General features: G+C 46.2%; 1 protein-coding gene across 1 annotated transcript in view; it reads left to right on the plus strand.

The window, feature by feature from the left end:
• Positions 1 to 14,783, plus strand: part of COL17A1 (collagen type XVII alpha 1 chain) — a 65,880-nt gene that overhangs the window by 50,044 nt on the left and 1,053 nt on the right. Inside the window, 24 exon segments of the mRNA XM_020987963.2 lie at positions 216 to 251; positions 550 to 630; positions 1,652 to 1,687; positions 2,004 to 2,081; positions 2,793 to 2,846; positions 3,138 to 3,179; positions 3,426 to 3,479; positions 3,827 to 3,886; positions 4,327 to 4,353; positions 4,649 to 4,681; positions 4,765 to 4,848; positions 5,225 to 5,275; positions 5,809 to 5,922; positions 7,517 to 7,654; positions 8,154 to 8,219; positions 8,796 to 8,936; positions 9,650 to 9,739; positions 9,919 to 10,029; positions 11,089 to 11,244; positions 11,603 to 11,977; positions 12,660 to 12,797; positions 13,392 to 13,445; positions 13,745 to 13,825; positions 14,750 to 14,783. Coding sequence (XP_020843622.1) covers positions 216 to 251; positions 550 to 630; positions 1,652 to 1,687; positions 2,004 to 2,081; positions 2,793 to 2,846; positions 3,138 to 3,179; positions 3,426 to 3,479; positions 3,827 to 3,886; positions 4,327 to 4,353; positions 4,649 to 4,681; positions 4,765 to 4,848; positions 5,225 to 5,275; positions 5,809 to 5,922; positions 7,517 to 7,654; positions 8,154 to 8,219; positions 8,796 to 8,936; positions 9,650 to 9,739; positions 9,919 to 10,029; positions 11,089 to 11,244; positions 11,603 to 11,977; positions 12,660 to 12,797; positions 13,392 to 13,445; positions 13,745 to 13,825; positions 14,750 to 14,783 — 2,134 coding nt within the window.

Genomic DNA, 14,783 nt, shown 5'->3' on the forward strand with positions numbered 1-14,783 from the left:
TCAGCTGGGAGATTAGTATTTAATGTAGTGTAGTACATGCTCCTTCGTGCTCTGTCTGCTCATTATAATGCCTTTAGCAAGAAGGTTCAGGCCATAGGTGGGAGATCAGTTCCTCTGGTGTAATAAGAATGATTCACTGATCCATTAATTCGTACAGATCTCCAACAGTCTCACCCTTCCTTCTTCTTCCTCCTGCACCCTTCTCCCTCCCATAGGTGACACTGGTACTCCAGGCAGGATTGTAACTTCAGGTAAGGAGTTGTCCTGGTCTGTTTCTTAATTTCATTTACGGTGTCCTTCTGTCCATGTCTCTCTATGTCAATACATTTCAAGAAACATTTGGTTCTAAGGTGATTTCGTTAGATGAGATGAAACTGTGGGCTCTTTAGACGGGGGCCAGGGAGAGAGTGAGGTTTGTGTTCCTACCCGCTCTCATGCTATGGGGGAGCATTACATTACAATACAAGAGTCAAGATGATACTTTGCAGTTTGGGGCTTAGAGCATCTGCCTGCAGAGTATCGTTCATTCATTGCCTCACTTTTTTGCAGAGGGAACGTCGACAGTCACTGTACCAGGGCCTCCAGGACCACCTGGAGCCCTGGGACCCCCAGGACCACCCGGCCTTCCAGGTTGGTAAATTTTTTTTTTTGCCTTTACCAGAAATTAGCTACAGACCTCACTTGCCTTTGGATGTCATGATGACTTCCCTGGCAGTGAACCATACAGTGAATACTGTATCAATAACATCAACTGTAATCAATATAGTGAATCAGAGAATAGATGTGGCCAAGGCCAAGGCACTCACACCTCTGGCACAGCAGAACACTCTTTGGTGTTTTCATGCCACTCCCCACTCGGCATAGTTTCTCTACCGAGCAGGTCTCTTAGCTAAGTTCTATGTGCCTGTCCTCTCCACAACTTGGTTCTCGATTGCCAGCGCTAATTCTCTCTTGGTTAGCTGTTTTCTCCGCTGCCGACTGACTTTCTCTTTTAGCCCGCTCTATTCTGAGTACAGTGTCTCCTACTGGGTCAGCAGCCCAGCTGCAAAATGCCATAGTCAATGGGGGAGGGAAGAAGAAAAGGAAACCCCCCCATTCCCCCAGCACTCATTGCTTTCTGGTCCAGACTCCAGGGAAAAGGCAGTGATATCTTCTCTAAAGCTGGATTCTTCCCGCATGGCTCTCTTCTAGACTGCCACTGCTTACGCTCCCTGAAGCTGCTTTATGCCCCAACTGACTCAAGAGCCATCAAACTAACTTTTTAAATGCTACCAGGGAGTGGCCAAACTTTTTGCAAGGTGCCCCCCAATTCCATCACCAAAAATTTCATGTTTTGAAAAAGGGTTAAAGGGGATAAATACATCATTTTGTTTAACATATTAACATTTTATTGGCTCTAATACCCACCCATTCTGTGATTTCATTCTGTGATTTCATCAATGAGACTGAGGGGAAAGCTATTAATCAGGGATATCCTAACCAACTCGCTACTATATCATGGTAAATTTCCAACATTTATCATATACTCTTTAGGTCATATTGATCTTGGCCATATTGAGAAGGCCAGCATCTAAGCCTTTGGCTCTTTCTTTGGTTCTGCAAACTATAACTAAAGAAATATAATTTAGCCTATTTTTCTCTTATTCTACAGGACCTGCTGGCCCAGCTGGTCTCCCAGGACAGCAAGGTATGTCATGTGGGGGAACATTGAGGAGTGATTATGGGCTCCCAGAGAGTATGGATATCTGGTTTTCATTAGCAACAGTTATGACAATATGTCACCAAAAGCACAGAAGGTCTCGAGGGCCCCTTTACTAAGGAATAGACTGGAAACAAAACATGGCCCCAAAGAGCCTGTCAGTCCTTTCCTCTGCCAGATTTCATCCTACCCAGGGGCTGTCAGCAGACCAGATTTGGGGTTTGACTCTGCCCCTGGAGACAAAAGAAAGAAAGCAATACAAGCTGAGGAGGAAAATTCCAATCCTTTTTTTCCCGGCCAACAGGTCCCCGAGGAGAGAGAGGCATCCCAGGGGAATCGATCATTGGAAGCAGCTCGTCTTCAGGGGTTGCTTCTGCTCCTCGTGAGTAGCTTTATTCTGTTTGGTTTGTGTGAAAGTTGGCCTGAAGTAGGATGACAAGAAGCCTGGAGTCAGATGGAGTCAGGGCACAGGAGACATAGGAGCTGTGACCTTTGCTAGATGCAAGGGACTATTAGGAGGGTGGGCAGTTCAGACAGGGACCCCAGCGGCAGCTGAATCAGGAAGTCCCCCAGTAAACAGCCCAGGTACAAAGAAGATGCCTAACTTCTCCAAAAGAAATCGTAGGGTTTTTACTAATATCAAAGGCTGTGACTCTAGGGATGGGGATGATTACTTTGGAACCTCTCAGGTCTTTAAGAGCACCTGAAAAAAAAAAAACAAATCATAGTTCTCCAGTGCTTTGCCATATATCTCAAAGAAAGTAAAATAACTGAATCAAGGGGTGCCCCCTCCCCTCTCAGGGGGCCGTGCCTGTCTTCAATTTTGCCTGCTGGCTCCTCATAGCAATTAGCCTATGAACAGGCTTTCTTGGGCATAGCCATAGGTCTGGCGGCCAGACTCCTGGGTTCTCTTCCAAGTTGCTATGCCTGAAACCTTTTAGGTAAAAACATACTGAGGGACTGGTCAGAGCTTGGTACAATTGCCTAACTTACTCCATCACCCTGACTACATTCCTGGGTGGGGTGGAGGAGAGATGATGATGGAAGGGGGCCATGGGAGACAATAGCTATGTCTGGTTTCTTCTCTTTGTAGACACTGCTCAATTGCAAGGCCCCCCTGGACCACCAGGACCACCAGGACCACCAGGTGATTATCCCAAGAGAGCCTTGGAAAGTAGAAGAACGGGAGAGGATTATGAAGAAACTCAAAATACTGTGTTTCCAAAATTCATGTAATATGAAGACTCCCAGAGTCAGAGCTAGGAGAGATTTAAGAGATCACATGGTCAGATCCTCAGATTTGTAGATAAGAAAACGAAGTACTAAAGAAAGGAATGTATGAATCTGTCGCGTGAATTTGAAGCAAGGCCAAGCTTAAAACCCATGACTTTCTCCCCTCCATATTTCAAACTTTGACTTTGTATGCTTCTTCCTCCAGGAGCCTCCATCACAGGCCCTCCAGGACCCCGAGGTCCAGCAGGTAAGCACTCATACCTCTGAGTAGGCAAGGAGAGTGAAACAGGATCCAGATCCCATGAAATCATGGCTATTCAACATAGCCAGACTTTCTCTGTAGTACATCCCTACCCAATCCTATCAAAGTGTATAAACTTACCCAGTGTTCTTTAAATGTCACTAGATAGAAAATCAGCAAATTGCCCCCTTGGGAATGAATCGCAAAGTGGGCTTTCAGTCTTGACCTAGGTTGGGGGTTTTTCTTGCTCAGGGGAAGGCCTGCCAGGACCTCCTGGACCACCTGGAAGTTTCCTTACAAACTCAGGTAAGGCCACCTCTCACTGGAAACACAATGAGTGTCTCACAGGAGATGCTGTGAACTTCGAGACTCTATGGGGTAGTAAAGGAACAAACTTTTAAAATGCACTTTGGAGGAGAAATAAAATAAAAAATACCATCCCAACTCTTGGGGATCACCAGATCTTGGGGGCAGGGGATGGGGCAGAGGCAGAACAACATGTCAACAAACAGAAATTAATATTAAGCTGAAAAGAGGTGTCAGGGCAGCTTTGGGCTGGGAACACATTCCATGGCATAGATTCCATGGCATGCAACCACGGCAGGGAACACTCATCACCTGAACCTCCTATAGCCTATTCATCTCTTCCACAGAAACATTCTTCTCTGGCCCCCCTGGCCCACCTGGACCTCCTGGTCCCAAGGGAGATCAAGGTGAGTATATTGCCTTTGTCTGTGAACTCATCTATCCTTCCCACCTGGTGTTAGGAAAAGACCTAAGGAATGAAAACTTTGCTGAGCTCATTTTCAGTCGTACATTGGCAATTAGAGCAGAGATTTCAGGGGAACCAGCTGAGCTGCAAAGTTTCTTTCATTTCCTCCCACACTCCTGCTCTGGACTCCAGTGGGAAAGAAGGTTATGTATGTCATAAGCTACAAAGAAGGCTCCCTCAAAGCCCTTCTCCTCCAGAGCCCTGACCTGAGCAGCCTGAATGTCTGAATGGGAAGTAGCACCCTCTGGTTTTTTTCAGCATATTTCTCCCCCAACATCCCTAGCCCTTTCAATATTAGATTCACCATAATGACCTTTCCCTAAATCCCTCTGGTTGGTATTATGTATCAATCTCACAACCTCTCTGTTTTCTCTCCAACAGGTTCTCCTGGACCTAGAGGATATCAAGGTAAATGGAGAGGATGGGGATGAGAAGGATTGTTATCTTACCTGTGCCATGTCAGGGTTGGGGATGGGGAGAGGGAAGAAAGGAGGGAGATTGTGAGGCTCCTTGAACTTCTTGGAAATTACTTCACTGAAAAAGACTGAGTGCATACGTAAGGTGGATACTTAGGTGTGTGGATAAGACGGCATTAGGTGGGGACTTGTAAAGGGCAGCCAAGGAGGGGAACTGGAGGGAGATTCGATCTGGGAGACTGTATGAAAAGAAGGTCTAACCATCCTGACCCCTTTTTGACTCTCAGGAGACCCCGGCCTTCCTGGACTCTCTGTCTCAGGTTAGTGCTGGACCATTTCCTCCTATTTACCTCTCCCCCAAATCCAGCTAACCACCTGTGACAATTATATCCTTGACTTCCAGGTTCAGACACTCTGGGAGTCTCACTACAAGGCCCACCTGGCCCACCTGGTGCTCAGGGACTTCCAGGACCCAAGGGTGACAAAGGCAGGTGTTGGCAAGAAGGGAGAGCTATCGGGATGGGATGTTCCCACAATCTGTAGGACTCTAGGTCATTGGGCATCCAACAGGGCCCCTATTTCAGATCCTTAAGCATTCTACAAGTCTTTGTTGAGCAGCCAGCTTTGAGCTAACGACAAGGAAGAGGAGGCAAACCTGGTCCTCAGAAGTTAACTCACTCCCTCTTGAGAGAATGGGGATAAGCACTGAGAACAGCTGGCACCACAACACGAAAATGAGGAAGCCTGTGAATAGAAGGGAGGCAAAGGCAAAGAGCAAGACCTGGCTTCTGGCTCATTAGAGACATACTCCTGGAGGATGAGGCCTTTTCAGCTGACTCTGCACTCTCTCTTTTTGCTTCTAGGTGACCCTGGTGTCCCAGGTGCTCCTGGTATCCCTGGAAGCCCCTCTCGAGGTGAGGATGTTGCCTTAAGTGTTCTCTCAAGAAAGAACTCCCACTAAGGGTTGTAGAGACAAGTCCTTCCCATTTCCCTCGGTCCCAACTGGCTATTTCTTTGAGGAAATTAATTCAACAAGCATTACTGAGCATCTACTGTGTGAGAGAGTGAGACAGACAGCAGACAGATAGACAAATGGAGAGGGAGAGAGAGAAAGAGAGAGAGAGAGAGAGAGAGAGAGAGAGAGAGAGAGAGAGAGAGAGAGAGAGAGAGAGAGAGAAAGCACAGGCTACAACAAGTAAGGAAGGCTTCAAGGAGCAGGCGGGACTCAAAGTACTGGATTTGAAGAGGGAAGGACTGCTCATCTCTGTGACCCTCTTACATGTAAGGCTCCACTGGTAATTCAGGCCTAATACCCTCCAGGTCACTTTGTGGATCTTGATTTATATCTCCCTTAGGGAGGAGATGGCAGAAACTCATCAAAGTTTGCCCACCCCATCTCACTACGCCCAGTATAGAGAAAGACTAAGTCCATTTCTGTCTCCTATAGGGGGATCATCAAGTTCTAGGGGACCCCCAGGTCCCCCTGGCCCTCCTGGACCCCCTGGTTCCATCAGCAGCTCCAGACGGGAGATTCAACAGTACATCTCTGATTACATGCAAAGTGAGTGCTGGTCCAGCCCATCGAGGCAACAGGGCTACCTGCCAAGGACCAGTGTCTGGTCCTCCAGACTTAATCTCTCAGTGATTTGGACAGAGCTAAGTGGATGGGCATAGTTGGGAGACAATGGAAGTAACAGTTCACACACACAGGTATCCGCTTCAATGCTTTCTGGATCTGTGGAATAGGTCTCTCCCCCACCATCCTTCAGAGCTGAAGATAGATGGTTTCATGACTTGCTGAGGCTGAAAAAGTTCTGCACTGATGGCCATCCCTCTAATGAAGATCCTCTTAGAATTTAATTAGGCCAATCCTCAAACAACAGGCATATATAGTTCATCACTAGCCCATTCTAGCTCAGTAGAACTTGCCTGAACTTACACTCAATTGGCAAACCTTGAAAAAGCTAGAGTCACAAGCTGGTCAATAAGAAACCTCGATTTAGGACATCTATACATATAATACATATGTGTATATATACATACACACACATTCACATACTCTCAAATAATAGCTTACATATATATACTACGGGACTTCACAATTTACAAGGCATTGTCCTTACAATAGCCCTATGAAGTATATAGTATGACTATTCTTCCATTTTTTATATGAGGAAAGTATACCTGCAGCTACAGGGATTTGTTCAAGGTCACACAGCCAAGAAAGCAGCTGAGTAAGGACTTCAACCCTGGCCTTCTGATTGTTATGTTCAGTCCTTTTCCTCCTGTGCCACACATATACACTCACATACAAGATCATATGTACACATATTATGGCACCTAGCACAGGACCTAGGTCCTGAGTAAATATTTGTTGATTTGGTGTACACACACACACTCAGCATCAATAATTACTTATTAAGAGCCTGCTATGTGCCAGGCAGGAGCAGCTAGATGTCACAGTGGATAGAGCGCCAGGCCTGAAGTCAGGAATACTCATCTTTATCATAAGTTCAAATCTGGCCTCAGACACTTCCTAGCTGTGTGACGCTGGGCAAGTCACTTAACCCTGTTTGCCTCAGTTTCCTCATCTGTGAAATCAGCTGAAGAAGGAAATGATAAACCACTCCTGTATCCTTGCCAAGAAAACCCTAAATGGGGTCATGAAGAGTTGGACATGACTGAAATAACTGAACAACAATGTGTCATGCACCATGCTAAGAACACACGTGATACTTCCTATTGCCACATCTTTCTTACTGGATAGCCCTTCCTCAAGCCCTATTTCTCTAGAATGTCTGCCCCCCACAGAAAGGGGGCTGACTAGGATCTCCTCATGATCTACAGAGGTTAAAGCATGCTTACTGAATAGATGAAAGATTTAAATCAGTCTTTATCCTTGTATACCACCCTCCACCATGGGCACATCTCTGGCCTGGCCCTTCCTGCACCTCAGATTCTGCATAGGTAACAGGAAAAGAACAATCCCCTTGCTGGTCCCCCCTTCTGTGAGAAACTCAGGGCAAAGAGGAGGAGAGCTCATTTCCTCGGGTTTTGAGCTCCCTTTCTGGAAAGAAGGGGATCTCTGTAATACTTGAAAGTCGTGCTTCCTTACTGAGATGAGCTCCATCCTACTTCTGTTTCTTGGGGTTTAGGTGACAGCATCAGAAGTCACCTGTCTGGAATTCAGGGTCCCCCTGGCCCTCCAGGACCTCCAGGGCCTGCCACCAACATTGGCGGGGAGACTTTTGACTACACTGAGTTGGCGAGCCGAGTCATGAGCTACTTACGGAGTAAGTCTCTGGTCCCAGGCATCCTACCTACATATTCACATACTATTCTTCTCTCTATTCCACGAAGGCTGACCTGTTTTAGCAATGAGTTCTGTGCTCTTTCATGAGGTCTCATCTATGATGTCCTGCCTACCCTCCCCTCACATAATCTGATGGGGTTTTTTATGCAGAAAAACTTCATTAACTCAGGATGAGCAGTCTTGTAGACAGTAAGCTATGCCTTTATGCTGTAAATTTCTTAATACAATTTGCTGGAAAAAAATTAGTGCCATAAAGTAAAATTGCAAGGATCATCTTTAGCCATCCTAAGAAATCACTGATTTCTAGTACTTTAACTGCAGTCATTTAGGTACAAACGATGTACTCAACTCCAGGGATTTTTATCTATTCTTTAAAGCAGGTCTATCCAGTTGACTATACTTTATGAGCAATTTGTATATAGCACAGTTTAAAACAAAATTTCATTCCACTAAATTTTTTAAAAATACCTCCTTCACAGCTTCTGGGTACAATTTGGGCTCCTTTTCCTCTATTTCCTCTGAAGACATCCTGCTTGTGCTGCAAAGTGAGTACTGAGACCAGGATGGGGAGTGAAACCACTCTGTGCTTAGTACAGTACCTGGCACATAGTAAGCACTTCCTGTTTACTGACTGACTGACTGACCACTGTGGCCCCTTAGTACTACTGTCTCCTGCCCTTGCTCATTAACTGTGACCAGAGACCTTGTCTATACCAAAGGAGGTATCCTCAGAAAGGGCTGTGGCAACAATTGGCTAACAATGTGTGGTATGCAAGTCTCAGAGATGTCACCAACTCATGGCCTTTCTTGGCTGAATTAGAAAACCTGTTTAGAAAGGTGGTGATCAATCCCCATGACACCTAGCGAACAGGACAAGCTTCTTTCCAAGTATTTGGATGAAAATGGTCCCAGGGACACTGCCCCTTGAAATGGAATCCTGGGAATTGAGAACACGCTCGTCCCAGTTCTGCACCACGGTCTCAGTTTGTGCATCTGGCAAATGGACATCTATTTCACTATTGTACCTGTGGGTGGTTGTGGTTGCTGGGTTGGTCAATCTCATCTCACTTCACAAATAGGAGGCTCCACTCTGATATGTCTTCATCTGGAATTTGTTTTAGGAGAAGAAGTGCGCCAGTACCTCCGGCAATATCTGATGGGTCCTCGAGGACCTCCTGGGCCACCAGGACCCGGTGGGAATGGGTCCCTACAGTCTCTGGACTATGAAGAGCTGACCAATCGCATCCTAAGCTACATGAGAAGTGAGTATTCTGTCCTTAGGGAGCCAGAGGAGGGGCTAAACAAAGCAATGGGAGTGATTTCCATTCTGAGCATCTCTAAAACATCCTAAGCCCATTACTCCGCTCCACGCTGGGACTGAATGGAAGATATAGATAGATATTCAGAAAAGTACAGGACCATGGCCTCCTGACAATTCAACTATCATGCCCAAATTCTGGAGCAGAGTCAGAGATGAGGTTTGGGAAACAATTAGGATCAGAGGTTCATTTAAAAGACATTATTCTGAGAAGGGATCCATAAGCTTCACCAGACTGCTAAAGGGGTCCATGACACAAAAAATGTTTTAAGAATCTCTGCTTTACTCTCTTTCGTCTTTCTTATCCATGAAAGACAGTATGTTTCCATTAGCACCAGTCTTGGAGCCAGAACTCCTGAGTTTGAATATTGGCTCTAATAGTCATAGGCTTAACTCCTATAAGCCAATGAGCCTCAGTTTCCTCAAGGGTAAAATGAGAATAATATGTGTACTACCTACTTCATAGGACTATAAGAAAAGTTCTTTGCAAACCCAACAGTACTACAGAATGTGCTGAAATTATTATTATCTTTCCAGTTTTCCTCTGACAATTATTTGGTGACCCTCTCCTCTTTTACATTCGCATTCCTATGTCTCTCCTGTTTTCCTCTCCTTGTCTGAGCAGTGTTCACCATGTCTCTGGTTTCCTTTTCCTAGGTTCTGGGATTAGTGTTGGACTCCCTGGTCCCCCTGGTCCCCCAGGCCTGCCAGGAACATCCTACCAGGACCTACTGTCTCTGCTCCGAGGTAAGGTTAAACTTGGAACACAGAATCATTCCGACAGGATGGAAGCAGGATGGAAGATGGCACCCCCTCAGGGGTGGGGAACCTGTGGCCTCTCTAGGTTCGGCCCTTTGACTGAATCCAAACTTTACAGAACACCCCTGCCCTAGATCACGACTCCCTATTCTTCTTTTTCATTTCAGGGTCCGAATTTAGTGGCATTGTTGGACCCCCCGGACCCCCTGGACCTCCAGGACCTTCGGGCAGCTCCTGGTCCAGTCTCAGTATGGAAGAACTTTCATCTTACCTGCAGAGTAAGGGCCTCAGTACGGGAGTTGGGGGGGGGGGAGATTAAGGACAGTGTTAGAATACACGGGGTAGAGGATTACATTTCAAGAATACTTCAGTCATAATGCACCTTCATATATATTGTTTAATCTGATCCTTACAACAATTTTATGAGTTAGGCAGTGCAAGTTTTAATATCTCCAATTTTTAGAGGAAAAAATTGGGTTTAGAAAGGCTAATCAGGGGTGGAGAACCTGCAGCCTTGAAGCCACATGTGGCCTTCTAGGTCCTCAGGGGCGGCCTTTTGACTGAGTCCAAGTTTTACAGATCAAATCCCTTTATTAAGGGGATTTGTTCTGTGAAGTTTGAATTCTGTCAAAGGGATGCACTTGAGGACCTAGAGGGCCACATGTGGTCTTGAGGTTGCATGTTCCTCACCCCTGGTGAGTGATCTACCCAGGATAACATAACTAATAAGTGGTGAAGGAACTGATTCTTTCGGGTCTTTCAACTTGAAGCCCAGTGCTTTTTTCAAGGCCCCACACTAGCCTCTAACAAGATCTCCCTCAACTTTTTCAACTTGATCATTTTATGAAGAGACCAACCAACCAAAATCTCAAACATTTGGTGAATGTCTGTGCACCAAACCCTGTACTCAGGTATACTTCGGGAGCCACTGAGAAATAGAGAGACTGCTCTCCAGCAATTTTAAAAGTTGTTAAAGAGAAAAAAAAAACCACACACATAAGGATCAACATGAGATGGTGTATAAGTAAATGCTAAACTCTTCCAGAGACCCCGAGTGGCCAAAGGATTTAAGGGGGAGGCGGAGCCCAATGTGAGTTGGAGGAAGGGGGGAGAGGGGGCAGGAAGTGGTACATGGGAAGGGGCAGGATGGTTCAGGCAATTTCAGTTGATGCCTAGAAGAGAGACACCGTTGTGTCTGTCCCTGAATTACATATGATTCCCTTCCTGTCACCGTCATCCACCTGGGTTCCTGACTGTCCCTTCCTCCTCTCCATTTCACTGGGCTCCCCCTCGTCAGGACGTCTTCCTAACTTCCCTCCCCTGTACTCCACCCACAGGTGCAGGCCTCTCTTCAGTCTCTGGCCCTCCTGGCCCTCCTGGCCCTCCTGGCCCTCCAGGCCCCCGTGGACCGCCCGGGGTTTCAGCAGCTTTGGCAGCCTATGCAGCTGAGAACAGTGATAGTTTCCGGAGTGAGCTGATTAGCTACCTCACAAGTAGGTCCTCCACCCGGCCCCATTCCCCCAACTCCTCTAGAAGTCAGTTTCCCGTCACAGCTAAGCTTCCACTATTTACATAGGAAAGTGTACCAAGAGTCCAGGGTCCCATTCCCAAAGTCAACCTGAGGCAATTAAGACTCCTCTCTCTCCCCTCCCTCCCCACCCCCACCCTACAACCTAGTTTCACATGAAAAAGAGCTACCATCTATCGATGCCCCTCCAGAAGTGATCTCCTTATCAGGCGACAATTGGAAACATACCTTGAGATCTTTGGAGAAAGTCCTCTGACAGCTTTTACTTTTCTCTTCCCTCCCTGAGACCGAAGCTGCTACTACCACTGTGTTCGGTTCCCCAGGTCCTGATGTCCGAAGCTTCATCACGGGACCTCCTGGCCCCCCGGGGCCTCAGGGCCCTCCCGGAGATGGCCGGCTGAGGGAAGCTGATGGTTTCTACAGCCGGGGAAGCAGCAACTCCTATGGTTCTTCCGTCAGTCGGAGCACCTCCTACAGCTCCTCACTGGGACGAGGAGGAACCAATGGTGGAAGAGGAGCCTATGGTGCAACCTTGGAAGATGGTGGCCCCTATGGCACAGATGTAGGCACCGGTGGAGGCTATGGGGCAGCAGCAGAAGGGGGCACATATGGTGCTGAAGGCAGAGTGTTTGGTGCGGGCTTCACTGGGGACCTGGATTACAATGAACTGGCTGTGCGTGTGTCAGAGAGTTTGCAGCGTGAGTAAGAACCCCCCATCCTCAGAGCCTGAATCCCCTTGGTGTCTCCCTTGGGAGATGGGCTATGGCCCCAGACATTTAACAATTCCCCAGAGACAAAGAAGGTCCAGGGTCCCTATATGTGGAAGTCATCTTTCTGACTGAATCCCTAGCCATGCCTGAAAAGAGGCATACAGTTAACCAGAGTGTATTGGCATGGTGGAAAAACTCTAGGTTTGGCCTCAGAGAACCAAAGTTGGAAGTCCAACTCTACTGCTTCCTCTAGTACCTGTCTGGTCTTGGGCAAGTCATGTCCCTTTCAGGGCTCAGGTACCCCATCTGTAAAATGAGAGGAGCGGTTTGGATGATCACTAAGGTCTCTACTAGTTCTAAATTGTGTGATTCTCTAATTCTCTGATTCTGGAAACAAAAAGCCTAGGGGTCAGAGCTTCTTACTGCAGAAAACAGAAGGCTCAGTTCATGTCATTAGGAAGTTTAGAGAACCAGGTTTAGCTTCTCCAGGCCATGGGGTTTCCAAGGGCAAGTAAATAAGTCTTGTGCCTTTGGAGTCCAAATGTTGGGAGAGAGGGGATGTGAGATGTTTATTCCAGTTCTCAGGCCTTTCCCTGCCTACAAAATGGTGTGAATTTCTTCTGAGGTACCCCCAAATATTCTTTCATTAGCCCAAGGATTTGTTTTGCAGGTCAGGGTCTGCTACAAGGTATGGCTTACACTGTACAAGGACCACCAGGCCAACCCGGGCCCCAGGGCCCCCCTGGTATCAGCAAGGTATTTTCGACCTACAGCAATGTGACTGAGGACCTCATGGACTTCTTCAGAAGTAAGGGCTCCCCTAATAATATAGCCCAGGATTTCTCTGGGTGCAGATTCCCCACCTCCACCCAAGACTGCTGAGAAGTCAATAGTGCTCTCCCTCTCTCTACCCTCTGCAAAAAAAAAAAAAAATCTCTTAGTACCTGCAATCAGAAGATCTGCAAGCCTTTTTTTCCCCCAAGCACTACTGCTTCATTGTTGCTCGCTAAGGCCCAGTGTCTCCTCTGCAGAAGGCTTCAGGCAATAGACAAGAACACTGACTTGAGATAGGCTTGTTTTGCTTTGCTGTTTACCTCACTATGGCCGTGAAAACTAGTGCCTGTACAATTTACCGTTTTTCTTTTAAATTTCCCAACCAGGGCTTCAGGGGATAAGCAAACACAAGGGGTTTTTGAGGGAGGGATGTTTTAAATCCTCCTCACCCACCTATCTACTTCTATTTCAGCTAAAATATGTTACAAAACCTACATTTATGCTTTTACTTAAATCCTCCAACACAAATATCCTTGCTCATGCTGAGGGAAACCATTCCTGTAGATATCTCTGAGCAGAGGGCAGCAGTAGACCCCATCTGAGCCTTACTCCTGTTTCCTCATTGTAGCCTATGGGACAATTCCAGGACCAAAGGGAGACACAGGCTTTCCAGGACCCAAAGGTAAGTATCAATAGTGGTAGTAGCCACTCACTGGCCCTGTAAAAAAAGAAAAAAGAAAAAAGAAAAACAGCTACCACTTCCAGTGGTTATCCTGAAAACTTGATAAACCTTTTTCACCATTATGAGACAAAAAAAGGTACTGCTAATCCAAGGTAGACTTCTTTGCATTAACCGCCCATGATTACTACATGAGGACAACTTCAGTTAACTGTGAAATTACCTTAAGGATTTACCGCTGCCTCAGTTACTTGCCCTTGGCCATTCTAGCACAGGATACTAGGATTCATTTATCCCTCCAGGTGAGAGGGGACCAGCTGGCAATCCTGGTAGACCTGGACCTCCAGGCCCCAGAGGACAAAAAGGAGACAAGGGAGACAAAGGTAAATTCTATCTGGGGAAATGGGACTTTTGGATGGTGAAAGGCAGACAAAGCTCTTTTATCAAAAGTTGTTATTTTTTCCTTTCAAGATGGTTTATTTTACCCTGAACAAAACATATCAGAATCTAACTTTGGTACATTTGGCCTTCCCTGACACTGGCTGTGTGATCCTGGGAAAGTCATTTAACAAATGCATCTTTCTGATTAAAGAGAACTTTATTCAAAGCTGAATTAAGAATGGGTTTGAAATTTCAACAGCAAGCTTCAAAAAGGTTCCCTGGTAAGGAAGTCTCTTGCACAGGGAGTGTACAATTCAATGAACATTAAGTATTTTCTATGTGAATGGTTCTGTTTTAGGTACTGTGCCAAAAGAGACTTACAGCATAAAGTAGATGTGTGTGCACTCAAATATGATGCATATTTGGACACTGTGGTGATGGACAAAGGAGAGATAGGAAGTTCTATAAAAAAATTTGAGGAGGGAGCTTTTTCATCTGGGAGAATTGAGAAAAGTTTCATGTCCGAAAATCAAGGAGACTGACCCAATGCAGCAAAGAAAACCCCTTATTCTGAAAAAAAGAATAGTATTCACAACACAACCGCTATTCTTCAAAGGAGCTTGGAGAAGCAATGTGGTGTTAATGGCTACAAAACTAGCATCAGTTACGAAGATCTGGACTTAACGTCTTCCCTGACACTTATTAGCTGTGTGATCCTGGGAAGGTCATTTAACATTTCAAAACCCTCAGGCAACTAAGATCTTAACTATCTTCTGGCACTACCTGCAGTTCCTCACCTGAACTCCCTAAAGTAATGAAATCACAAATCCAGTCCAAAAAAGTTTAACCATCTTTGTGGGTGTGCTGATGACAAACATATAGTGCTCCTAAACTAATCTCCCCATGTTTTTTCCTCTTCCTTTCAGGTGAACAAGTCTACGTTGGCAGGAGGAGGAGGAG

Source organism: Phascolarctos cinereus, unplaced genomic scaffold (assembly GCF_003287225.1).
Source record: "Phascolarctos cinereus isolate Bilbo 61053 unplaced genomic scaffold, phaCin_HiC Scaffold_3;HRSCAF=262, whole genome shotgun sequence".
Classification (NCBI taxonomy): Eukaryota; Metazoa; Chordata; class Mammalia; order Diprotodontia; family Phascolarctidae; genus Phascolarctos; species Phascolarctos cinereus.